Raw genomic sequence first — 25,759 nt, 5'->3', positions numbered from 1 at the left:
GGCGAGATATCAAAAAATTTTAGCATCTTTGAAACGAACAGAGTCACAACTGTTGGCTGTCTGATGGAAGTTAATATGGGGTAACCTCCATGCACCCTCCTGCTTCCCAGGATTCCCTTAGGGATTTCCTGTCATGTTGCTTTTGGTAGACAAAGCACTGTGTTGCTCGAGGTAAAGTAGATTGGAGCTGAGTGGAAGTTGTCCACCGCTTGTATCTGCCTTCAGTATCTATGTGGAGAGCACAGAACCCCCTCTCCATGTCTTGCGAGGCAGAAGTTACATGTCAGCTGGTGAGGTTAACAGGTAGGCAGTTGCCGTGATGTGCCTTCAGCCCTCATGAGGTGAATGCAGCATGAATGAGTCACTCTTTGAGAGGACCATGAGCAAAAATCAGTCTCCACAATATCAGTGAGAGATTTTAACCAAGTGAAGGGCAGAGATTGTATGAAAATAAACAGGTCCTAAGTCTTTTATTTTATGGCCCCCAGGCTGCATTTCTGAGCCTATACCTTAAAGTAAGTTGTTGTGTGTAAGAGGAGTATTGAGGAATGGAAAGCAACTCTAAAACTGAGGTGTAAATATTCATCCTAGTAAAAGAAAGAACATTCAGAGGACAGGAAAAAAATGTCTCCCCATTTTGTGCACAGCATTATGATGGCAGCAAAATTCAAGTGTTGTGCATTGTACTGGGTGTGTTACATCTAGACTTAGACCCAGAATTGTGAAATATGGTAACTTTTAGAGAAGTATTTGTTTTTAAGATACATGTTATTTAGAAAATTAAGGAAGCCAAATATAATCAGAAAAAAAAGAAAGCAAAGTAAGTAAAATACAGAAGCATAAGGAAATCCACCCCCTCCCACCCCTTTTTTAAGAGAAAGGTAAAAACAGCCTAAGATATCTTGCTGTCTCTCACTTGAATGCCCTGGTTTAAGTTCATTTTATCTGGGCACTTTTCCTCTTCACATTAAAAATCAGATTATCTCTCGTAACATTCTTTGAAAAAAGAAAATACACAGAATGTCAAGAGAAATGACTGAAAAAGACTTAGAAAAAAGAGTAACAAAAGAAAAAGCCCCACAGGATTAGATGACCAGAGCAAACTTCTGTAATTCATTCCTTTTTAAGAAGTTCAAAGGGAAACCTAATACTATCTATTGTAGCACAACATCATTTTTCTTAGGAGAATTTGGTTATCTCCCTTCTACCAAAGCGTTCCTCTGAGCTCACTGTCCTGAGTAACGTTAGCCCCACTCTTGCTAATGGTCTAAAATATTTACTTTGCATTAACAATGTGCTTTCACTTGACTGCTTCCAAGAGCAGAGGCATTTCATTTTGAAGCGTTTGCTTTCTTTGTTATTATCTGCAAATGTATAACAAAGACAGTTTTTTCTACTTCAATACCTTATAGTTAGCATACTAAATGGAGTCTGCAACACTAGTTATTTGCCCCAAATTCTAGCTCTGAAACAAAGAAAAACAAACACCAGCATCAGTAAGATAAATATTGTGAGCAGAAGATTCATAGATAAAGTGAGACTCATACACACACACACACACACACACACACACACACACATCTGTTACTAACTTCCTGGACAAGAAGAACAAGATATTTATCAATTACTTTGTCCTGTTTTGGAAAATCTTGGAATGTTTTTCATACCCAGATTCCCTTCCTGAGGGGCTCCCTGTGATTGCCAGGTTCTGTCTAATTATCCCGCCATTCTGGCCACAGTTAATGGATTAGGGTGGGCATTTTGAGCCTGGACAGTCAGTTCACAGTTTGGCTAGGGACCTGGAAGTGAGCTAGCACGAAACTCTACCTAACACAGGGCTAGCGATTGGCTGGACAGGTTAAAGACTCTCTTTTGGGGACTTTAAATATGAAACACATAGAGAAAGTCACAGTTTGAGTGATTGGGCAGAATGCAAATGACACCCAGAGAAAAAAGAGTAAGCAGAAGCCATGAGGCAACAAAACTGTGAAACACCAGAAGCAATGAGGTGCAGAGAAGGAAAAGAAAAATGGAAAGATATTATTAGGTAATTATAAGAGCAGAACAAGCAGAGAAGGTTTGAGTCACGAAAATGGCACAGGACTGAAGTAGAGAACCACAAAGGCTTGCTGCTGAGGGTTCAAGATAGACTAAAACTGGAAGGATTTTCCAATTTTTGTTCTTTCATGGGGTCTGATTATTGTGTCCCAGAATATCTCTACAATAAACCCTAAAGATCTGACATAAACCAAATGCTGGTAACCTAAAGGAGTCTACCTAAAACAATTTGGTTCCATGATGAATTTTAGGATAATTTTCAAGCATTTTCTGTAATAATATGTATGTAATAATTTGATTACCGACTTAATATCTTCATTTGAAATCACAATTGACCTCAGAGTTGCAGAATGAATATCTCTCTTCTGAAACATACTACACTCATATAATAAATAATAATGGAAAAACAATAATAAATATATAATTTAATACAATTACAATTTATTTATATTTGATTTATATTTAATTTTAAAATACAATATTATAAACAATATTAGAAAAAACAAATGTTTCAATAAAATTATCAAGTTGAGTTCACTATCATTATTTAATAAGAATCAGTTATTTTCCTGTTCAGGATCCTATCGCAGTTTAAATCTTGTTGTTGTGGATTTGTTATTGTGAACAACCATGTACTTTTAGAGTGCTAATTTTGAGTGTAATGAATATTGCTTGAAATAAGAGGGCAGCTTCTGCATGTGGTGTTAGTATCCAGCAGACAGAGTAGGAGTCTTTCATTTAGAGACAAATGTGGACCACTGCCCTCTTCTGGACAGACTAGGAGGAGCAACAGAGTGTAGATGAGGGAAAAGTTCTTCAAATATTTTCTAAGTTCACTTCAACAGTATTTAATAAATGTCAACAGGTGTGGATTTACCGGGTGAACCAAATCCCAAAAATGCTATAAATGATCCCTCCTTTGGAAAAACTTACAGATCTGCTGGGGAAATGAAATTGTAAATGAAAGATAACTTCACTGGTTAATACAATAAAGAATCAAATTTAAAAATTTTACTAGTATTATCATAACTTTGGGAAACTGTATTACTTCCATTTTTGTGAAACATCTTTGCTTTCTTTAGATGGAGACTGGAACTATGTACAAAATATGCTGGTCAACAGCAAATCGTTGGAAGATCAACAGGCACAAAACACGATAAAACTGAATTTCACGAACTGATTAAAACATTAAGCTAAAATGCAGACTTACATTGCTCTGCTTTCATAATAAAGATAGTTTAAGTAAGGTTAATCATGGGTTCCCTTACCTGTGCAAGGTTGCTCTGTCATTTTTGCTTACTTAACACTACAACTCTTGCCTCATGTAATGCAAACTAATTATCTACCTTTGGCACAGAAAGATCTAATGAACATTTCAGAAAGTGAACCTGGTTAATTTAAAGCCTATGAGACCCACTGGCAGGCTTTAAGTCTAAGCCCCCAGCTACATCTTCCACTGGGTGGTAGCTTAAGGGCCAGTCTGCCATTTACCCTTGAATATCACCACCTTGGGCTTCCGGGGAAGAAAGTACAAATTATTGGCAGGTGATATTCCGGAGTTCTTGACCACAGTGTCATTTAACAGTACTTCCAACAGTAATCAAATAGAGACAGTAGATTTATAGTCATTGGAGGGATTGAGAAAGGGAACATAGATATGGTTGTAGAAGTTGAAGAAATTTATAGGAAAAAAGAGGTAGTGGTTGTATTTAACAAATTTCACAGTATTTAACAAAAAGTCTTTATTTCAGAAGAATAGTTTGCACACTGAAAATTGTGCTCTTCAACCTATTTTGTGTCTTCAGTGGCAGGAAGTTGACACCACTCTAGCAATAAAAGCAGGTGGCTTCCTTTGCCATCTCTTCCTTCCACCAGACAGCTAGAGTTGCACTGAGTGGCCAGATTCATCCCAGCGTGGGAGAGCAGGTGGAATTAGGGTCAAACACGAGGCCACCAAAATTTAAGATGGCCATAGAAATATAAGTAACAATCAGGATGGCTCATGGCTTCTGTGCTGGTTGTCAGATTATTGCCTCTCAGCTTAAAACCTACCCTTCACTGCCCTGCTTGTAATGCTAGAGCTCCATCGTACAGACATTTCTGCTTGGCCAGAAGAAGGTGTTGCAGCGACACTGCAGGAAGAAGGGGCTTTTCTTCTGTCTCTAGCGTGCCTTTTGTTGGCTTGCTCCTGCTTAAGACGTGGAACTCTGTCTAAAAATGATTCCTCCTTTGGGTGCTCATTCTCACCCCTAAATTCTATACTGTGGTTTTTTTCCCACTTTCTCAGTAACTCATCCCCTATAACTAGCTCTTAATGTTTTCTACTCAACCTTTCATTTGGAAACAATTGTGTGATTCCCGTCTCCTGACTGAACCCTCTCTGGCTCACCTTCCAAGCTGTGGGACTCCCCTCTGAAAATGTCTAATAAAATCAGATCGGGATATCCTTGTTGAAGTGTCAAATCAGTGCTTCTGAGCACATATCTGTATTGGAGATTGGAAATCATAGCCCTCGTGCTGTCTCCATTCTAAAGTGGCTCAGGAGTTTTGGCTTGAAATGTTTTCATTCGTCCCATAGATTCAGTCATAGCAGTCTTGTGCATTCAGATCAGAAGCAGAAAAAAACCATATGACTAGCACGATTTGCTGAAATTTTTCTGCATACACTCAACTCTAATCTCAAATGGACCATTTTATTGAAATAAAAATGATTCATCCACTGGGAAAAAAATTCCCTCTGCTATTTTGTTTTCTCTCTGGATTATGTGCTTAAATCTTTTGCCCTAGAGTTTACGCTTACAAAATTCACCACTTAGATTTACTTCCTTGCTTTAGGCACCCTCATTCATATTGCTTCCTATGACCATTTCCTTGATTTTTTTATTACTTATCCCCCAAAATCACTGCTCACATTATTTAATTAAGGTAAAATTTCAATTTATACTATAAAAGGAAAAGATCTCTTCTTTTGCTTTCCAGAATTTCCAACAAGCACAGTACATTAGATGCTGATTTTTTTAACCTAAAAATCAGGGTTTCAAGTTTTTTAAGTCTTTTTATGCTGTGTTTAAAATCCCCTCTTACAGTGAAAACAAAGTAATGTGATATTTACACTGAAAAATGATAAATTCCCCCACGTCCCTCAGAGTAATCATCATATTGACATGGACCTGAGAGCAAAAAGCTTCCCCAACTTTGACAAACATAATTTGTGCAAGGCCAAGCAGTAATAAACACTGCCAGTAACTGGAAGGTATAGATGCTTTGCAGGAGGCTTTGGCAGCTACATTCACCACACTCAGCTATTTATGATTATAATTCAATGTGCAGATGGTAGCTAGTGAAAGTAATACCCGAAATTAAGGAGAATGACAGCTGAAAGAGGTCTCTTCTGACAAATATGGAAACTGAAGTTTGGACAGCCTAAGCAACTTGCTCAGAGTCACACAGTGGGAATGTAAATCAGCAGGATGTGGACTCTTCCTTTTTAATCTCCACTACATTGGACATGGTTAGGCCAGTGCTCATCTACTGATGAGGATCGCAGCTCCTAGTGTCCAAATTACTTTCAAAAGGCAACATGATTATAGTTATTGTCAAACCTAGCCTTTGTAATCATCTTGATTTAAATGATCAAGTTTATCTCTAATTAGCTTTTCCTAATATCAAAACTATTTTATCATAAATGTGTTTGGAAACCCTAAAATATATTTTGTATAACTAAGGAAGTTTTTGGTTCTTTGACCAGAGACAGGTGCAATTGCACTTTCTGCTTTCCCTTATAATAAACATAAAGACATACAGGTGTGTAAGTAAGTTAAATTATCTAGTATTTCATTACTACAACTAAAATCAGCTATGGTAATTCTACTGCATATTACACATTTTCATTTAGACCAACTACAAAATTTTTCTCAGAACAATTATCATAGTAGAAAAAAATCTTTAAAGATACATTTTAAACAATTAGTTCGTGGAGAAAACACTAGAATAAGGTCAGAAGAATTAAATTCTAAGCTGGGTTTTCTTACTGTGTCCGTGGTGATAGCATATAAGTCTCAATTATACTATCAGTAAAATGGGGCTAATGACAGATGATAGATGTTCTTTTTATTTTACAAGGTTCTTATAAGGGAAATACAGGCAATAGGTGGGAGTTACTTTGAAATTTTATAAAGAAAACATCAATGCTATTAAAGTTTTTCAATATCGTGTTATAATGCTGCTGACTTATTAATTTTCAAAATAAATGTCTTATTTAATATTTGTAGTTATACTTTGAAGTAACCACCGCAAAAAGTTGTTGTATACGATAAAATTCTGTTTTAAAAATGGATGCATTTTAATGCTGTAGGAACTAGACTTTATATTTAGCTTGGCATCTTCTTTTTATATAAAATGCAAGGCCAACTAAAGATTTTTGCCTTCAATGATTTGGCCCTTGTCATGGGATTTCTTTTCAGACCACTAGATGGCGCAACTAAAGGTCTACTACACGTTAAAAGACATCGTCAGAGGCCTAATGACAGACCGATCTCCTCTTTGAAGAAAAAAAACAAGTGAGGAAAACAAGAGAGAGGAATGTTATGAACACCTGAAGTTACACAGTCCTTCCCTCGCAAAGGCGGAGGCGTGCAGAGTGCAGCGTTAAGTTCAGGAAACCTGTTCCTACATGCAGTCTTTTTACTAACTCAGAGGCAGGGATGACTTCTTCTGTCTGTGCATAGGTTTCTTCATCTAGTCAATTCTCTTTAAATGCATTCCTTCTCTCTCTTTCCTTCCCTGGAGACAGGACAGAGATCATGAGTTCTATGGCTGCCATGGTCTCTAGCTGCTCAGTACTTGAGAAGGATGATAATGGTGTTGGGTAGAAGTGTGTGGTCTGAGAGGGCAGCCAAACAAATTTTACAGCCATTAGGTTCTGTTCCTGACTCTGCCATGCTCTGGGAGCAGCATGTGACTACAGTAAACTTCTGAACTTGGCCTAGTTCTCTGTAAGACTGTATCATTTGACATCTGCCTCCTCTGAGGAGTGTTTACAAGGATTAATGAGATAATGCTGCCAACAGGCCCGACGTTTGAATGAAAGCTGCTAATTATTAACAAAGCCTCAGTGGGCAGGTCCATAACTGAAGTCTGACCTTTCATCTTTGTCAAAATGCTCCTTAAATGGGTGACATTATTGCTACAAGTAAAGGAACATTTTGCTGGAGAGGTAAAAATGATTAAGAGGAAGGACACCAGGCCTTTGAAGGAAGGTGCAAAGAGCAGGGACAACTGTCCTACACTAGAGAAGGGTGAAGGTGATGAATATTCTCCTCATTGCCAAGAAAGAATCTTGCATAGGAGTGGAAGTGGATCTTTTTCATGTTCACTGAGGACAGAAGACACAGGAAGGAATTCATCAGAATGGTTGAAAAGACATGAAAAGCTTAGAGAAGGGATATTTGGAAAGCAGACGTTGTACATGTTTCTAATAGGGGAGAATCAAACAGACTTGTTTCTAACTTGCTGAAAATTGTGTACCATTAGGAGGTCAAATTTCATTAGAAGCTTCTTTACTGTTTTAAAGACAGAATATGATTTTTGAATATAATTTCTAAATGGGGAACATTCTGGATTTTCTTCATGGGTCTCTTCTTGCTGAGATACGAATTCATTTTCTTTCTTATGCTCTCCATAGAACATTTCTTACTCGATTCCTCTTCATCTTTTCTTTTTTAATCTGGAGCATTGAAAGAACTCTTGTTCTATTTCCACGTATTGAAGACTTCATTGTCAGGTAAAGCGAGGAGTTCCTCAAGGAAGGGACTTGAGGAGCCCTTGAATGTGTTGGGCAAAGTGAGGAGCATTCCCAGGCTACCTCTTGGAAAAGAAAAGCAACTTCCCAAGGGGCCTGAACAAAAGACTGCTTTGATTCCTTCTTCCTCCTTCCTCCTCTCTTCCCTTCATCTTTTCTTTTCTTTCAACTAATTTTTATTGAGTATCTACCCGGTAAGAAGGCCTACATTACGCCCCACATAAACATGTACTTCCTATTGGCATATTTAATTTGACTTTCAGCTCTGTAATTTTCCTGTGGCTAATAGAGAAATATCCTGATTGAGGACCACAGGTAACAAGAAAGTTTTACATGAGACTTCTCAGACATCTCTGGGAAGGATTCATATGGGATATTTGTTAGCAGCTATTTTGAACTTAATGACACTAATTTTTAAAAGTTATCGTTTTTTTCCTACTAGAGAAGCCTTGTTCCTTTATGTTCCTTTAATTAAAGTGAATATGTGGAATTATCTCTTCTGAGTTCCTTCAGAAGCTTTGCAGTGATTTGGATGGTGCCCTCAGCGCCAAGAATAGACAGTAAGAAAGAACCAGAGAATCCTCCCATTACACTGCACTATTCTTAGTGGATCAGCCAATATTTTCTGGGCCAAGGGCATTTACAGTTTGAGCATATTTCAGATGATCTCTGACCCTACATCATGTGACAGAATGTAATTCCAGATTCTCAGCAATAAGGTTGTATATGCCTCCACTTCCAGTTGGTTACTGCTCTTTTTTCAACAGATTTTTTTTTCATCCTGTTAATCATCTTCTTATATAAATAAGTGAATACATTAATAAATGGAAAAAGATGTGTACCATACACATACAAACATATCCAGAGGAATAAAATTTTTGCTAGTTGTGCTAACATATCTTTAGAATTAAGTCTTTAAATCGCCCTTGAAATTATTTTCTTCAAACGTTCAAAGCCTAACAAACAACCTTAAACACATGAGTCAGGTTTTATTGTCCACATTCTATAAGTTTTCAGATTATTGGTCAATGTTCTACCGCCTTATGAGTTTGCAAGACAAAGTCTTAAATTTTTCTTTCTTTTTTTTTTTTTTTTTTTGAAACAAGGTCTCACTCTGTCACCCATGCTTGAGTGCAGTTGAATGATCTCGACTCACTATAACCTTCACCTCCCAGCCTCAAGTCATCCATCCCTCAGCTTCCTGACTATAGCTGTGCCACCATGCCCGGCTAATTTTTGTATCTTTTTGTAGAGATGGGATTTCACCATGTTGGCCAGGCTGGTCTTGATCTCCTGAGCTCAAGTAATTTGCCCACACTAAGCTAATGGGATGAATTTTGGCAAAGATCAAGAGGGAGTCATTCTCAAACCAATCTAATTATCCTCATTATAGAAAGACTGTCTCTTACTAATCAAAGAGCCTAGAAGGCTACCAATTAGAAATGCAACAAAACACAACCATCCACATTTATATATTACAAGTATTTACTTTCCATTAAAACAGCTGTTATTCTTGTAGTATTGCCCATATAATTAGTTTCATTAAAAAATGTTTTATTTTATTTTTCAAACTACTGTTTTGGGATCTTACTTATATTCTGACAATATAGAAAGGGACTTTTTCCCCAATCTGGTTAGTGGTGTGATAAACTCACTGTGCTAAGGTTGGAAGATACTTGGATAACAGTTTCGACCACATTATTCACTAGCCATGAAATAATACAAGTAATAATATCAGTAAATGGAAAAATCTTTCATTTGGATTGTATTTTTTAATGTAGAATTTTTTCCCACATATACTATGATTTACTGTTCATCATATTATTTCTGGAACTTAATTTTCTTATCTGGAAAATGGGGATGGTAACTCCAGTTTTGCCTACTTCAGAGGGTTACTGTGACAATGAAAGACAAAGAGTATGTAAAACTGCTTTTAGGCTCAGAAAGCATGATGGTATAGAATGACAGCCATTCATGCAAAAGTAACAACACTACATTAATAACCATAGGCCAAGACTTTTTAAATGCTGGCTGAAGATGCATTTTCCAGTTGAATTTCTAATAACAGTGAGCTAATCCTGGATAATTCCTAGTTCTCTTCTATATATCAGGGCTATGAAAGTTCTTAGAACAAATATATTTACAGGAAGTTCTATTTTTCTCTTGGGAAAATACTCTGGGAATGACTAAACAATATTCTCTGATACTACCAAAACCCATCTCCCTCCACGTGCTGAAAATGATCATAAAGAAACTGGTTTGGGGCATGCATGTTGTAAGGTTGCCCTATTGCACTCCCCTTTTGTTTACCTTCTGAAAATGCTTTTCCCACTAGAAGACATACACTCTACACTCTCCTGTGTCAGGAAAATCTATAGTTGCTTAAATGCATCTTTCAGTTCACAGTAGCTTTATCTCTGTGCTGAAATAAGATGCCTTTCAATTAGAATCTCCTTTCTCAGCACCTAACAATGAATGCAGATGGAACCTGTCCAATCTGAGCAGAAAAACCACCAAACTTAAAAATAATCAGAGATTTTCAAGACATATCGACAGAGCTAAAAACATAGTTACCTGGGCAATTATGTCTGTAATTTCTGAATAACTATGGCATCTTCCTACACAGGATCGAGCCAGAAAGTCTTCTACAAGCCGTGTTCCAATGCCGTAACCCCTGTGGATGAAGGAAAGAGTGTGGTCTGAAAATTCTAAGAAATTAGTGAAGTCTATCAGTTTTTAAGAAGGGATTTGTGTGTTTAGCACTTGTGCAAGAGAATCACAAATCAAACCAAATATGATGAGTCAAATGGCTTTTGGCCATGGGCTTCTTATTCGTCCCACAGACCACAGAAGCAGAGAGTAACACAACGAGGAAATATTAACTGATCTCCTACAAGCAGAATAGTCTGCCTAGAATCAAGACTGGCCCAAACTTGACAATGTAAATTAAAATTAAGGAAGGCTGGTGTCTGTAGCCTAATGTTTCTCAGTGGCAACTAATTTTTCTCATCATTAGCTATGATGGAAATCAAATGAGAGTCTAGCTAAAGTGTCTGCTACATGTGTGATACCCGGATGCTCGCTCTTCTCTTAGCATTGTTATCAGGGTAGAAGGGCAGGCATTTCCAGGATGAGCTCTGGAAGGAGGGGAAGAAAGGAGCAGAAAAAATTTTTGTTGTCAGTGAAAGTTTCGGCAACTTCAGACTCTGAAGTTTACTAAGAAAAAAAACCTCGTTTTTCATTCCAGGGAAACAAACTATGGGACTTGGGGGAAGGTATTGTGTTATCTCCACCCCAAGAAAATAGCTTTAGTAGTGCCTGAAGTACAATTTTGAGAACCTGCGATTGAAATGTGATTATACACACACTGAATATGTAACTAAGGTGACTGAGCACACACTTTCAACAAGATAAACTGAGAAACGACTAAAATTCCCAAAAGGATATAAAGAAAGGTCAAAGTCTCTGTCTTATAAGAACTTGCAATCTAGCTGAGAAAATGTGACCTTCAAGGTGGAAATCAAATGGAACGCTATTTTTGCCAAACCTCTATCACAAAATTGGTCTTTTAATTTTACAGCCACATGTACATAGACAAGTGAAACGATTTCCAGTGGAGCCACAAAACGCCCAATGAGACACCACAGTGTTCAGAGGCAATGATTACTCCAGAGGCTCTAAAAAGAGATGAAATCTTTGGTGACTAGGTGGTTGGAGGGAGACAGATTTGATGTGAGAGTGCTTATGAATTCAGTGAATCTTGTGAGATATCCTATTTATATTTCTGAGTAGATAGAAATATTCAGTTTAGCTTCCTTGACTTTAGAGAAAAATGGTTTATAATTTCAGCCAAGAAGCTCACACTGCAAAGACTTTTAACAATCAACATGTCTACTTTACAGAAATAGTTGTATCAGGATTAAAAAAGATTTCCAGTGTTTTCTAATTATCACTTTGCATATCCACAGCTCAGCAACTGGGAACAGTGGTCAGAAGCCAAAACGTTATGAGCTGTACTATATCTACACATACTGCTCTGGTCAAAGGGTATGTTTCTGCAAAGTAGATATTTTATAAATTAAAAATGTAAGAGGCTCTCAGCAGAAGCTAGAAATCTAAATGTGAATTTTTTTCTTAAGGAAAGATCTTTCTGCAGCTTCTCAAAAATTTATTCTTTAATATTTCATTCATGTTTGTTAAATGTATACTCAGTTAGCTAACCGAAGGTATTTTTTGAGTCAAATAAGTGAGCTTTTTTATTATTCACAGCTTTTTCACAACACAATGCAAGTTTAATATAAGTCAAATAAAATGAAGTAATTTCTGGAAATGCTGTCAGATGTTTAAGTGTGACCTTAGTGTAAAATAACCTTAACATTCCTCACAGCTATAGACAGTTCAGCTAACGAAGTGACCGAGAAATCTATAGGTGAACAGTTGGGCAGTTCTCTTCTTTGTGAATGCCCTTGACTAATTAAGTAGAAATGCCAAAAAGAAAAAAGAAAAAAGAAAAAGAAAAAGAAAAAAAAGGCATGTGTACAAAATAAATTAGAACTTTTTAAAAAGAAAAATAATATGCATACAGAAAGAAGAAAAATGAGAGTTTTTAAAAAAGATTTTCAATCTTTATGTTGTCTTTTTCTGTATTTCAACTGAAAATACAATGAACCCTTTTAAAAAGCTCTAAAATGTTAGGCTAAATTTCCCCTTCAATCTGCCTAGATAAATCTTCTAACCAGTACACATTTTCCAGTCTTTCCTCTGTTAGAGTCCTCTTCAGAGTTTATAATTAAGAAGTTCAAAAACCATTGACAGCTGTTTTATTGTTTGGCAATCATCTGATGATCACATAGTTATTCAGAGAAAATCAAAAGGTAGAATTTGTGCAGGAGGAATCGCCAATAATAAAGACAAAGAGACTGGGTCTCATTTAAAAAGGAAGAAGTGAGTTTTTCTACCTAATGTGTTTTTTAAGAAAAGCATGGTAAGGATTAAAAAACATTCAAACAATAAAAATGCTATCTCAAACAAAATAAACTCTCCCTTTAATTTATAATTCCCATTTTCTCCATCTTCCCCTTAGGAAACTACTATTATGAGTTCCTTGTATATCTTTCAATAGATGGTCTGTGCTTGTGTAAGCATATATTTATATTGGAAGGAGTTGTGTTAGAACAAAAGACTTCTGAAAAGAATAAAATTTGATGTTCCGTCATGTTGTTAATAGAACAATTTCAATTTTACCACATATTTTGCTTATAAGCAACTCTTAAGTCACTTAAGAAATGATTTCTAACTAAAGAGAAAACATCCCACACTTGATATTTGTAGGAAAAAATTCCTTCCTAGTTCTGACTAGGGCAATCAGGCAAGAGAAAGAAATCAAGGGTATCCAGTTAGGAAAAGAAGAAGTCAAATGGTCCCTGTTTGCAGATGACATGATTGTATATTTAGAAAACTCCATTGTCTCAGCCCAAAATCTCCTTAAGCTGATAAGCAACTTCAGCAAAATCTCAGGATACAAAATTAATGTGCAAAAATCACAAGCATTCTTATACACCAGTAACAGACAAACAGAGAGCCAAATCATGAATGAACTTCCATTCACAATTGCTTCAGAGAGAATAAAATACCTAGGAATCCAACTTACAAGGGATGTAAAGGACCTCTTCAAGGAGAACTACAAACCACTGCTCAGTGAAATAAAAGAGGACACTAACAAATGGAAGAACATACCATGCTCATGGATAGGAAGAATCAATATTGTGAAAATGGCCATACTGCCCAAAGTTATTTATAGATTCAATGCCATCCCCATCAAGCTACCAATGAGTTTCTTCACAGAATTGGAAAAAACAGCTTTAAAGTTCATATGGAACCAAAAAAGAGCCCGCATTGCCAAGACAATCCTAAGTCAAAAGAACAAAGCTGGAGGCATCACGCTACCTGACTTCAAACTATACTACAAGGCTAGAGTAACCAAAACAGCATGGTACTGGTACCAATGGAACAGAACAGAGTCCTCAGAAATAATACCACACATCTACAGCCATCTGATCTTTGACAAACCTGAGAGAAACAAGAAATGGGGAAAGGACTCCCTATTTAACAAATGGTGCTGGGGAAATTGGCTAGCCATAAGTAGAAAGCTGAAACTGGATCCTTTCCTTACTCCTTATATGAAAATTAATTCAAGATGGATTAGAGACTTAAATGTTAGACCTAATACCATAAAAACCCTAGAAGAAAACCTAGGTGCTACCATTCAGGACATAGGCATGGGCAAGGACTTCATGTCTAAAACACCAAAAGCAATGGCAGCAAAAGCCAAAATCGACAAATGGGATATGATTAAACTAAAGAGCTTCTGCACAGCAAAAGAAACTACCATCAGAGTGAACAGGCAACCTACAGAATGGGAGAAAATTTTTGCAATCTACTCATCTGACAAAGGGCTAATATCCAGAATCTACAAAGAACTCAAACAAATTTACAAGAAAAAAACAAACAACCCCATCAAAAAGTGGGCAAAGGATATGAACAGACATTTCTCAGAAGAAGACATTCATACAGCCAACAGACACATGAAAAAATGCTCATCATCACTCGCCATCAGAGAAATGCAAATCAAAACCACAATGAGATACCATCTCACACCAGTTAGAATGGCAATCATTAAAAAGTCAGGAAACAACAGGTGCTGGAGAGGATGTGGAGAAATAGGAACACTTTCACACTGTTGGTGGGATTGTAAACTAGTTCAACCATTATGGAAAACAGTATGGTGATTCCTCAAGGATCCAAATCTAGATGTACCATATGACCCAGCCATCCCACTACTGGGTATATACCCAAAGGATTATAAATCATGCTGCTATAAAGACACATGCACACGTATGTCTATTGTGGCACTATTCACAATAGCAAAGTCTTGGAATCAACCCAAATGTCCATCAGTGACAGACTGGATTAAGAAAATGTGGCACATATACACCATGGAATACTATGCAGCCATAAAAAAGGATGAGTTTGCGTCCTTTGTAGGGACATGGATGCAGCTGGAAACCATCATTCTTAGCAAATTATCATAAGAACAGAAAACCAAACACCGCATGTTCTCACTCATAGGTGGGAACTGAACAATGACATCACTTGGACTCGGGAAGGGGAACATCACACATCGGGGCCTATCATGGGGGGGGAGGGGGGAGGGATTGCATTGGGAGTTATACCTGATGTAAATGACGAGTTGATGGGTGCTGACGAGTTGATGGGTGCAGCACACCAACATGGCACAAGTATACATATGTAAGAAACCTGCACGTTATGCACATGTACCCTAGAACTTAAAGTATAATAATAAAAATAAAAATTTTTTTTAAAAATTCCTTCCTATTACTTTATTCTATCAACCCAAATGGCACTTGTAAGAAATTATGTTCAGCTTTCAGATGTGATTAATTGAGATAGAAGAACCGCTGGTGAAACGAAGCAAGGGAAGTCATCAGAGGCAGCAAGAATGCAGGTGATGTAAGAAACAACAGACATTCAATAAGAATGAAGGACTTCCACTTACATTTTATCTAAATATTGGTTCACATCTTCATCTTTCTCATAATCCTTACACAGCTGGGCAACCAGAGCTCCATAGGTAAGGACAAAGAGATCTTTATTCTGGAGAAAAAGGGGTAGTTTCTTGTTACAGGCAAGTTATGACAGTATACTACTGTATTTCTTTTTTTTTTTTTACAAAATCTGGTTTGAAGTAGCCTTAGAGGTCATCTGTACATTTTTTCCTTCCTCCTATTATTGCAACAACTCGCACTTTTGAAAACAAATTATATTCACATTTGGATACATTGATGTGGGGTGAGGGAGAGAGGGCTGTTAAATAAAATGAATTTCTCAGCATGAGAACATCCTTCTATGCATTTGCTTACATGATAACTTGCAATGTATTTTCATGGGGGACAGTTTTTTAAAAATACTAATTTCTAACATAAATTTCTGTTTTTCTAAAATATATGCCAACCATGTTTTCAGTTGGAAGGAAGAATTGGATAAGACTTCTCAGGAGTCTGCACAATCCCTAATGGCTCCCAGATCTGCCAAGGAGACCTTCAGGATAAACCCAAATGTAGCAGCAAATTTGTGAGTTTCTTTTCTTTTTACTTAGAGAAAAAAAGAGAAAGTGATATTTCCTTATAAATCTCCAAAATATGTCCCATTTTTAGAGTAAATTATAGATGAAAACTAAAGCTTAAGACAATTTAGGTTTGACTTAGGATTCTTCCAAGAACCTAATAATAAATCACAAGAAATGCCGGTAAATTATCAATGAAAAGTCTGCTCAACATATAAGAGCCACAGCAGAAGACAAAGTGCTGCCATGTACTAATGCTACAGCATAAAGATAAGCAAAGGTGAAGAAGAGAGAGAGAGAGAGAGAATGAGATTGTTGTAACTACCAGTAAAACGAAAGAATCTGAAAACAATAAAAGTAAAAAAAAAATTATACCCTACCTACATGCCATGGTCCCAACACTGTGTCCATTTATAATTAAGGCCAAACTGAAATAATGGAATTTCTTCTCTGCCCCTGATGGGTGGGCACTATTATATATTGAAACCTATTTTATTTCCAGCTGAATTTCTGGTTCAGTACCCATAAAGGCCAGCTTTCTCTATTCTGCTTCATGGCCAAGGACTGTACCTTGAACTGCCTGTTCAGTTGGGTCTCAAATCCATACCACAGATGCTAGGAAAGGTCAACATAAGTTTATCTTCATAGTTTTTAAACTAATAAAAATAATCATGTGAATATCTGAGAGAACATCATTAACTATTTCAGTAGGTTATGAATGTATCAGGATAAAAATACATTTTAACTGCGTTATAAAATCAAGTGATTTTGGTATAATATGAAGTATGTATCATTTATCTTTAGCACTTGAGAGTCCCACAGGAAAATAAATCAAGATACCAGAATGCCAGAGGAGGTATCCGCAGGCATTTCAAACTGAAGTATGCCAGTTAGTCACTACAATTCTAAACACCAAGTCTGAAATTACTTAATTATATCAAATGCCCATCAGTCTCCTGAAATAATTAACAGAATTTTAAAGTTAACAATGAGCTTTTGTATCTGTAGCTTCTGAATGGCTAAAACTAAGAGGGTATTAAAGAATGTTATTTAAAACTAATCTGCAAAAAAGTAAGGTTTATAAATAACTCTTAACCTGGAATATATAGAACGGATAATATTACATACCAAGTTACAACAAGACTAGGAAACATTTTTAAAGGCAATCCTTTTTTGATGACCTATTTCTATTCAGTTTTACACATAATCAACTATATATATACACACATATATATACCTATATACACATACATATATATATATAAATTCCTATTTCCTGAAGTATGAAATACAAAAAATTGCTAATATTTTCATATTTTCTGTCAGAGGCAAAAAAAATTGACACTCGTATGGATATAATTAGTCAGAAAAGAAGACCTTAAAGTCTGTATGAAGAATTGATTATTCTTTATGTGGGAGATAATCACAATTATTCCATTTATGATCCACCTCGCTGAAGCCCCTCTTTCCTCCACTAAAAATTCTTATAGCATCACTTTTTAAAATAAATCAGAAATCACTCAAGAAAACATTTTCTCTGAAGTAGAAAAAATCTCTTTGTAGAAAGATCTTACTATTTTATGGTATTCTGGTCTTCGGTGTGCAGGGCGAGACATAGCGCTTGATAGATGAAGAATGTGATCTTCAATTTATCTTCTTTTGTCTGTTTCTTAAAGGTATATTAGTCCAGGTCTTTTTGTTTTGTTTTTGTAAGCTCTTCCTTGCTTTGAGACAGGAGTGCTACTTCTGCACTCTACTGCTTTTGCTCTTTGCTGAACTGAAGAGGGAAAAAAACCATAACAACAGGATTTTCTTATAGCCACGTAACTTGCCACGGATCAAATAACTGCTTCATTTGTAAGGATGAATTGTAATCTAGAGCCATAAAAGCTGATAATGTGAAGTCAGACCTGAAGCACTGAGACACAAAAAATTCTTTAGCCCAAGGGAGTTCTAGAGTGGTGTTTTGTTCTCATGCCAAGACATTGTTTTAAAATCATAAACAGAAAACTTTGCAATCCAAGATAGATCTAAATGTTAGCATTATTCAGTCTTGGATTGATTGTTGTAAGAATTAGAGAGACAAGATCAGCAATCTGTAGGTGATAAATCCTGAGTTCAAACCTGATCCCTTAACTACACCAATGGTTATCACATTGTCCCCAAAACCATAGATCCCTATCTTGTGTGATTGCAGTATTCAAATATATCTGGTAACCTTTTTTTCTTTTCATTAGCAGCAATCAACAACATTAAGGAGTGATAGAACGGGCAATATTTTCTTACAAAACTGTTGTTCAAAATGGGTGCTCTACAGTATAATAAAGTATAATGATCTGGTAGACAAAGTAAGCCCTTAGCTTTCTCTTGAGAGTTCTGGAGATGTTAGCTATTGAAGGCTCTCTTTATTTATGCAGAAATACTTAAAGTTCAAATAAAAAATCCTTTCACCTTGACAACTGCAGGGTGCAGAGGAAGATCAAAATCTTTCCAGAAACAGAAGCGGAAAATTCAGTTTAGGAAAGTAGTTTTCTACTACTTATAGTTTGAGTCCATTCGACCTATTTGTTCTGGCGAATTCTTGCTATAAAGGGACAGATTCAAGAATACTTTGAAGAAAAGTGTAGTGTAGTTGAAAGAACCTAGGAGGACTTGGAAGGCTCAGGCTGTTGCAGCCCTACCATTTATTGGCTGTGTGGCCTTGGGCAAGCCATTTTATTGCTCTATGGCTCAGTTTCCACATTTGCAAAATGGCAACAATATCACCCACCTCACAGAATAATTGTGAGAATCAAAGACACAGGTGTGCCATAAAATACATTAAAATGCACTATATAAAAACTAGTTATGATAGGTTATTCTTGTGGTTGGATAAATTGAATGGAATTTTACAATATCTATGGTATTTCCATGACTGCATATGTTCTATGACAGTATGATCTCAGGAAAATTAATTTCACTTGGTTGTGGGGTAGGGGTGGAGAGTTTTTTAGTAGCGATTAATAACAACTTATATATATATCAAATGTACAGTTTACAACATGGTTTTCATTCTCTTTATCTCATTTTAATTCAAATACAATCTGTGAAATATTACTGTAATTGTGGCCATTTTACAGGATAAGAATCTAAAAGTAGAGAGGTTGAGAAATGCGTTCAAGGTTATCTGGATGTTGGCAACAAGAAGGGATTTGGACTAAATTTGATGATTCCAAATCAGATATATTTTGTACTGCACACACTCTAATTACGTTAGAGCAAACTATTTTAGAGTCGACTCACAAAGCTTACTAAGGTTCAGTGACAGCATGTTGCTGGGTCAATTTGTGGGCAATCCTCAGTTCTGAGTAAGATACTGCAGAAAATAACATAGAAAGGGCCGGTGTGCTTGCTGCGAAGTGATGGCAGTACTGGAATCAATTTCACCAAACTCTAATGGCTGTGGTATGGTCACATTAGGGCCATCGGGAGAATTCAGGATGTCATTGGGTGTATTAGAAAAAGCCAGCTTTTATTTCACACTGACATGGTTCCCCTCTGCTCCATGACCTTCCAGTCAAGACACAGAGCTTGAGGAAGGAGCAGAGACCCTGCCAGGTGCTACTGTACAAAGCACAACCTGCACGACCACAGCTGTACTCACCATCACAGGGGACACTGGTTTACTGGTTTTCAGACTATGAAGCCTACTATTCTTCAGCAGCTCTTAGGATGCCAGTGAGCCCTGTGTTCCACAGACTCCTTTTTTAATGTAAAAGTACGCCTCCCTTAAATAGAAGAAAGCACAAAGATGATGTTTCAAGCAGGTACATGATCTATAGTGTCTGCCCTGGCAGCCAACTAGGCAAGATATTTATTCAAGATATTATTTCAAGATAATGCATAAGCAAAGTTTTTCGTGTTTTACTAAGAGTTCTTTAGTCTTGTTAGGACTAAATTTGGAACTGGGGTTAGGAGAAAGACGCATTCTTCAGTCTAGTCAAACTGCACTGCAGTCAGCCAACCCAAGGAAATGGTGAATTGAGCTATGCCCCTAGGCTGGTCCTTTGGGAATACGTGGGCAGCAGAGTAGACACTTGGGAAGGCTCTAACAAAGGAGGACATCCACTGATCTGTGGGTTGTATGATCACCCGCAAACTATCAGAGAAGACAAAGGTCTGAATGTCCCTAAAATTTATGTGTTTACACTTAATGCCCATTGTGGTAGTTTTAAGAGTTGGGGCCTTTGGGGAAATGATTAGATCATGAAGGCTCTGCCCTAATGAATGAATTAGTACCTTATAAAAGGGCTGGAAGGAAATAGCTTAGACTTTTGTAGCTTTTCTGCTATGTGAGGATATAGCAACAAGGTGCCATCTTGGAAGCAGAGAAGAGCCCTTGCCAGAAAACAATGCCAGCACCTTGATCTTGTACTTCCCAACCTCCAGACCTGTAAGAAATAAATTTCTGGTGTTCACTAGTCTGAAGTATTATAACATCACAAAAGAACTAAGAAAATTGATTACTCATGAATGTAGTCATTCACAGTCATTGACAAGTTACACATTGGCACTGCAGATGATGTGATTAGTTCTTTCAACAGTAAGCAATAGTAAAACTTGGGAATTTATCATCTACAAACTCCTTTACAGCAAGAATTTTACAATCCAATAATGACATCTAATCAATCAATGCTCCATCCTTTCCTACATAATTCCCTGAAATAATGGTCTACAGTTTCCTTCTCTACTTCCTTACTCCCCATATACAGATGCTCCTCAATTTGTGATAGGGTTATATCTCGATAAACCAATCAGAACTCAGAATGCATTTAATATGCCTCATGTACTGAGCAACATAGCTTAAGTTAACCTTCCTTAACATGCTCAGAACACTTACATTAGCCTAAGTTGAGCAAAATCATCTGACAGAAAGCCTATTTCATAATAAAGTATTGAATATCTCATGCAATTTATTGAATACAGAACTGACAATAAAAAAACAGAATGGTTGTATGCATGTTTGATGTAGGGTTTCTACTGAATGTATATTGCCTTCACACAATTGTAAGGTGGGGACCATCTATACTTTAATTAAGTTGATTTTTAAATATAAAATTATAAACATAAGGAGGCCAAACATGGTGGTGCTTGTCTGTAATCCCAACGCTTTGGGAGACTGAGGTCAGTGGATCATCTGAGGTCAGGAGTTCGAGACCACCCTGGCCAACATGGCGAAACCCCATCTCTACTAAAAATACAAAAAAAAATACAAAAAAATACAAAATATAAAATATAAAAATACAAAAAAAAATTAGCCAGGCGTGGTGGAGGGCACCTGTAATCCTAGCTACTTGGGAGGCTGAGGCAAGGGAATCACTTGAACCTGGGAAGCGGAGGTTGCAGTGAGCTGAGATGGTGCCACTGCACTTCATCCTGGGTGACAGAGTGAGACTCTGTCTCAAAATGTATATATATGTAAGAAATAAAAATAAAATTATAAGCCTAAGGAAAGATGTGGTATTTACTATCAAGCTTTACTAAACATGTCGCTATATACACTTCAGGCTTTGCTTTTTAAAATTTTTGTGTTGATACATGATATTTATGAGGTACATGGATAGAATATACAATGATCAAGTTAGGGCATTTAGGGCAACCATCATCTTGAGTATTTATCATTTCCATGTGTTGAGAACATTTCAAGACCTCTTTTCTAGCTGTTTTGAAATGTAAATACATTATATATTATATATATATATATAAAACTCTTGGACAAAACTTGCTAAGTTTGTTCTTTGTACATTTTATATATTTTCTGATATTTACTTGATTGATTCATTTCTGATAAAAGCATATTAAAAATATCTCTCCAGCCAGACATGGTGACTCACGCCTGTAATCCCAGCACTTTGGGAGGCCAAGGTAGGCAGATCACCTGAGGTCAGGAGTTCGAGACCAGGCTGGCCAACATGGTGAAACTCTGTTTCTACTAAAAATACAAAAAATTAGCCGGGCATGGTGGCACATGGCTGTAATCCCAACTACTCGGGAGGCTGAAGCAGGAGAATCACCTGGGAGGCAGGTGTTGCAGTGAGCCGAGATCGTGCCATTGCACTCCAGCCTGGATGACAAGAGCGAAACTCCATCATATATATATACACACACATATATATCCATAATTGTAAGAATTTTTCTTTATAATTTGATTAGTTATTGCTTTATATATTTCAAAGTTATGCAATCACAGACACACAAGTTGACAATTGCCAAAATTATTCCTTTTGACACTTTTTAGTTAAGTTTTGCCTTCTATTAATATTATTGTTCCCATTGATATATATTTCAGTACCTTTATTTTCAAGCATTGTGGTATAGTTTTGAGAGTATCACTTGTAAGCAGCATGACTCTATTTTTCAGTGACTTTGTAGGTAAGTTTAATCTACCTCTGGAATAGTGGTTGGTTAAAAGCATGTGTCAGACCACCTAAGTCCCAATCCTGGCACTTCCGCTTATCTGTGTGATGGGCGGAAGGGCCACGTCAATGTTCCTGAGTAATCTCTCCACCCCTTAGTCCTCTTATCTGTAAAAACATTGAGGATATTAGTATCTCATCATAGGGTTATTGTAGGAACTAAATAACATAAAGTTCTTAGAGCAGTAACTAGTGTCAGTAATTGTTAGCTGTTGAAAAATTTTTTTTGTTGTGATTATGGATGTATTTAGTCCCATTTCTACCATTATTTTCTGTTTTCTCTTTACCAGCCTCTTTCCATTGTTTACTCTCTCCTTTCTTGTCAATATTCTCTTTGTATTTCCTCTTTTTTGAATGATCTATGCGTTGGATTTCTATTCTTTTAGTGATTACACTTATACCCCGAAGCCACCAAATAAATCAGTGTAATTAACGTTTCCATCATCCCTGTTCTAGTTGTGTTTTCTCAGATTCTGTATTTGTCTATTTGGCATCCATTAATTACAAGATCAAATAATGGCCAAGTTGCTTACATCACCCCTGTGATCAAAGCCCATAATCTGAACCACTTCCTTATCTAATTTTCATTTACCAAGCCAATATTTTCCCTCCCTTAGATAAACTATGGCCAGGTCACAGGCAAGTAGGGATAGCCTCTGTGCCCCAAGGCCAATCAGAATTGTTTAAGTTAGCCAACCCTACGTGTCTTTCCTGACCTCCCTTGCCTTTTCCACAGAGTGCCCAATAGAGGCTCTAGCTAGGCTTTCCCTGCCACCTCTTGTCCCCTGACCAAACCTGATGTGCCCCCATGATCTTATGTGGCAATAAATTATTTAAATGGCATTGGCCTCTTTGTGTTGTCACTCAGTCACCTCCTTAAATTAAAATTCCACGGCACAAGTTGATACAACCCCAGAATTACAAAGGGATATTTCTCATATTCCTTTGTAATCCCTCTCTTCTTATCCCTACTTCCAGACTTCCTAGGCAAGCACTGGTCTGTTTTCCGTCAGTATAGATTATTTACATTTCCTAGAATTTTACATTAAAAGAATCATACACTACGTACTACTTTTCCTGAATTATTTCATCCAGAAAATTATTTCTGAATTCATTCATGTTATTAATATATATTAGGTTGGCACAAATGTAATTGTGGTTTTTGCCATTACTTTCAATTGTTTTATCCTTATTTTTTTTTTTTTTTTGGCTGAGTAGTATTCAATTGTATGAATGTATAATACTTCGTTGATTCATTGCTTTGTTGATGAATATTTGGGTTGTTTCCAGTTTTTGGCTATTCTAAATAGGGTTGCTGTGGACATTCATGTGCAGGTTTTCATGTAGACATGTGCTTTCATTTCTCTTGTGTAAGTCACTAGGAGACAAGTGCTTATGTCATATGGTAGATATATGGCTACCTTTTAAATAAAATGACAATTTCCAAAGTGTTTACTCCATTTCACATTCCCACCATGAGTACATGAGAATTTCAGTTGCTCTGCCTCCTTGCCAACATTTGGTATGGCTAGTCTTTTTATTTTAGACATTTTAGTAGATATGCAGTGACATCTTATTATAATAATATATTGCCTTAGTTGTAACTTTTGAAATAAAAATTAGTTATTTCTGAAGTGAATGGACTTTTAAAAGATTATACTTGTGCCCATCATTATTTTTGCTCCTGTGTCTCTCCTCAGGGCTCATTTTTCTTTTTGCTGTAATATATCCTTTAGTAATCCTCCTAATGAGGTTCTGTGGATGGTAAATTCCCTTAGCCTTGATGTGTCCTCATTTTGCTCTGTCTCGAATGATAGTTTGGCTGGTATTAAGCACTCTGAAGATAATATCTTCTGGTCTTTATTGTTATTAATGAGAAGTCTGCTGTCAGTCATTGCCATTCTTTTGTACATTATCTGTTTTTTTCTTTCTGATAGTTTTAAAGAATATCTCTTTATTTTTCACATTCTGCGGTTTTACTGTGTTTAGTTGTGCATTTATTTTTCTGTATATTGCTCAGAATACCCAACATTCTTCGGATATAAGAACTTTTCTTTGATTCTGCAAAGTTCTCAGTTATTTCTTCTTCAAATATTGCCTGTCTATTCCTTCCTTTTTTCTTCCAGAACTCCTACTAGACAGATTGTGTAGTTGCTTAACTGTTTTCAAAAATAATTATTTTATTTCTTTGTTTATACTGCATTTGGGGTGAATTTCTCAGTGCTACATTTCCATTCACTAATGATGTATTTAACCATATCCAGTTAAAAGTTTGAGAAGAGAAATGTATATCATGTTCACTTTTTATAAACCCAGTCAAACCTATTTCAGTGCCCTTTATATAGAAATTCTATAATAAATGTTTACTGGTTAAATACACACAGAAAACATCTTACTTTTTGTTTTTAGATATATAACTTTATTAAAAAACAAATATCGGCCGGGTGTGGTGTCTCACACCTGTAATCCCAGCACTTTGGAAGTCCAAGGTGGGCGGATCACGAGGTCAGGAGATCGAGACCATCCTGGCTAACATGGTGAAACCCCGTCTCTACTAAAAATACAAAAAATTAGCCGGGCGTGGTGGCAGGCGCCTGTAATCCCAGCTACTTGGGAGGCTGAGGCAGGAGAATGGCATGAACCCCGGGAGAAGGTTCTGGGGTGAGCTGAGATCGGGCCACTGCACTCCAGCCTGGGCAACAACAGAGCAAGACTCTGTCTCAAAAAAAAAAAAAAAAAAAAAAAAAAAAAAAAAAAAAAAAAAAATCACATTTGCGTATAACAAAAAGATACCTATAAACAAATCTGCAACTTAAATTTTTAAGCAGCACATAGCAATATGCTGTGAATGCAAGCAGATTTAAAATTTTTATGCAAAGTTAGAATATTTTGTTGTGATTTGGCTTTAGGGGCATCTAGCCTTGTTCTTTCCTTTGGAAAATCTTTTGAGCTCTTCTAGCAGAACCCTTAGGAACATTCCAGCCAGCCCTAAATTTTGGATTGCTCTAGTATTTAATAATTTTCATTAATAATTTTATTATAATTTTATGGTGACAAGATGCTGGTCTAGTACAAGGTTAAGAATGTCTCGTTTTGCTTTCAATGTTCTATTTGCTGGTGCTCAGCATTTTGTGTCATACAAAGCAGCACATAGAAAGTTGGAGGCAGCCTGCTTTCTAAGCGAGCCTCCTTTTTAATTATAGTAAAAAAAAGAAATTCCTCCCTTCACTCATACCTAAAGGAGCTCACCCTCAATTTCTTTCAGCTGTAATCAATCTGAGCTCAGCGTTCTTTCAGCTGTAA

At 36.6% G+C, this 25,759-nt stretch overlaps 2 protein-coding genes across 5 annotated transcripts in view; one reads left to right on the top strand and one right to left on the bottom strand.

Annotated features, from left to right (window-relative positions):
* TRAPPC3L (trafficking protein particle complex 3 like) overlaps window positions 1–17,713 on the bottom strand; it is a 50,210-nt gene extending 32,497 nt beyond the window's left edge. Inside the window, exons 1-3 of the mRNA XM_023218978.2 lie at window positions 17,576–17,713; window positions 15,435–15,532; window positions 10,433–10,532 (exon numbers count right to left, since the gene is read on the bottom strand). Coding sequence (XP_023074746.1) covers window positions 10,433–10,532; window positions 15,435–15,532; window positions 17,576–17,617 — 240 coding nt within the window. The 5' untranslated portion in view covers window positions 17,618–17,713. The remainder of the gene's footprint in view (window positions 1–10,432; window positions 10,533–15,434; window positions 15,533–17,575) is intronic.
* The window catches only part of CALHM4 (calcium homeostasis modulator family member 4), a 34,317-nt gene that overhangs the window by 345 nt on the left and 8,213 nt on the right, over window positions 1–25,759 (top strand). For all 4 annotated transcript variants that reach the window (XR_002733072.2, XM_023218975.2, XM_023218976.2 and 1 more), the window contains exon 2: window positions 15,902–16,009. Coding sequence is in view for 1 of the 4 variants with exons in the window: in XM_023218975.2 (XP_023074743.1) it covers window positions 15,951–16,009 (59 nt within the window). In the remaining 3 variants the exon portion in view is untranslated. The remainder of the gene's footprint in view (window positions 1–15,901; window positions 16,010–25,759) is intronic.

The sequence above is a fragment of the Piliocolobus tephrosceles genome, chromosome 5 (assembly GCF_002776525.5).
Source record: "Piliocolobus tephrosceles isolate RC106 chromosome 5, ASM277652v3, whole genome shotgun sequence".
Lineage (NCBI taxonomy): Eukaryota > Metazoa > Chordata > Mammalia > Primates > Cercopithecidae > Piliocolobus > Piliocolobus tephrosceles.
This window is presented reverse-complemented; position numbering and strand designations above follow the sequence as displayed.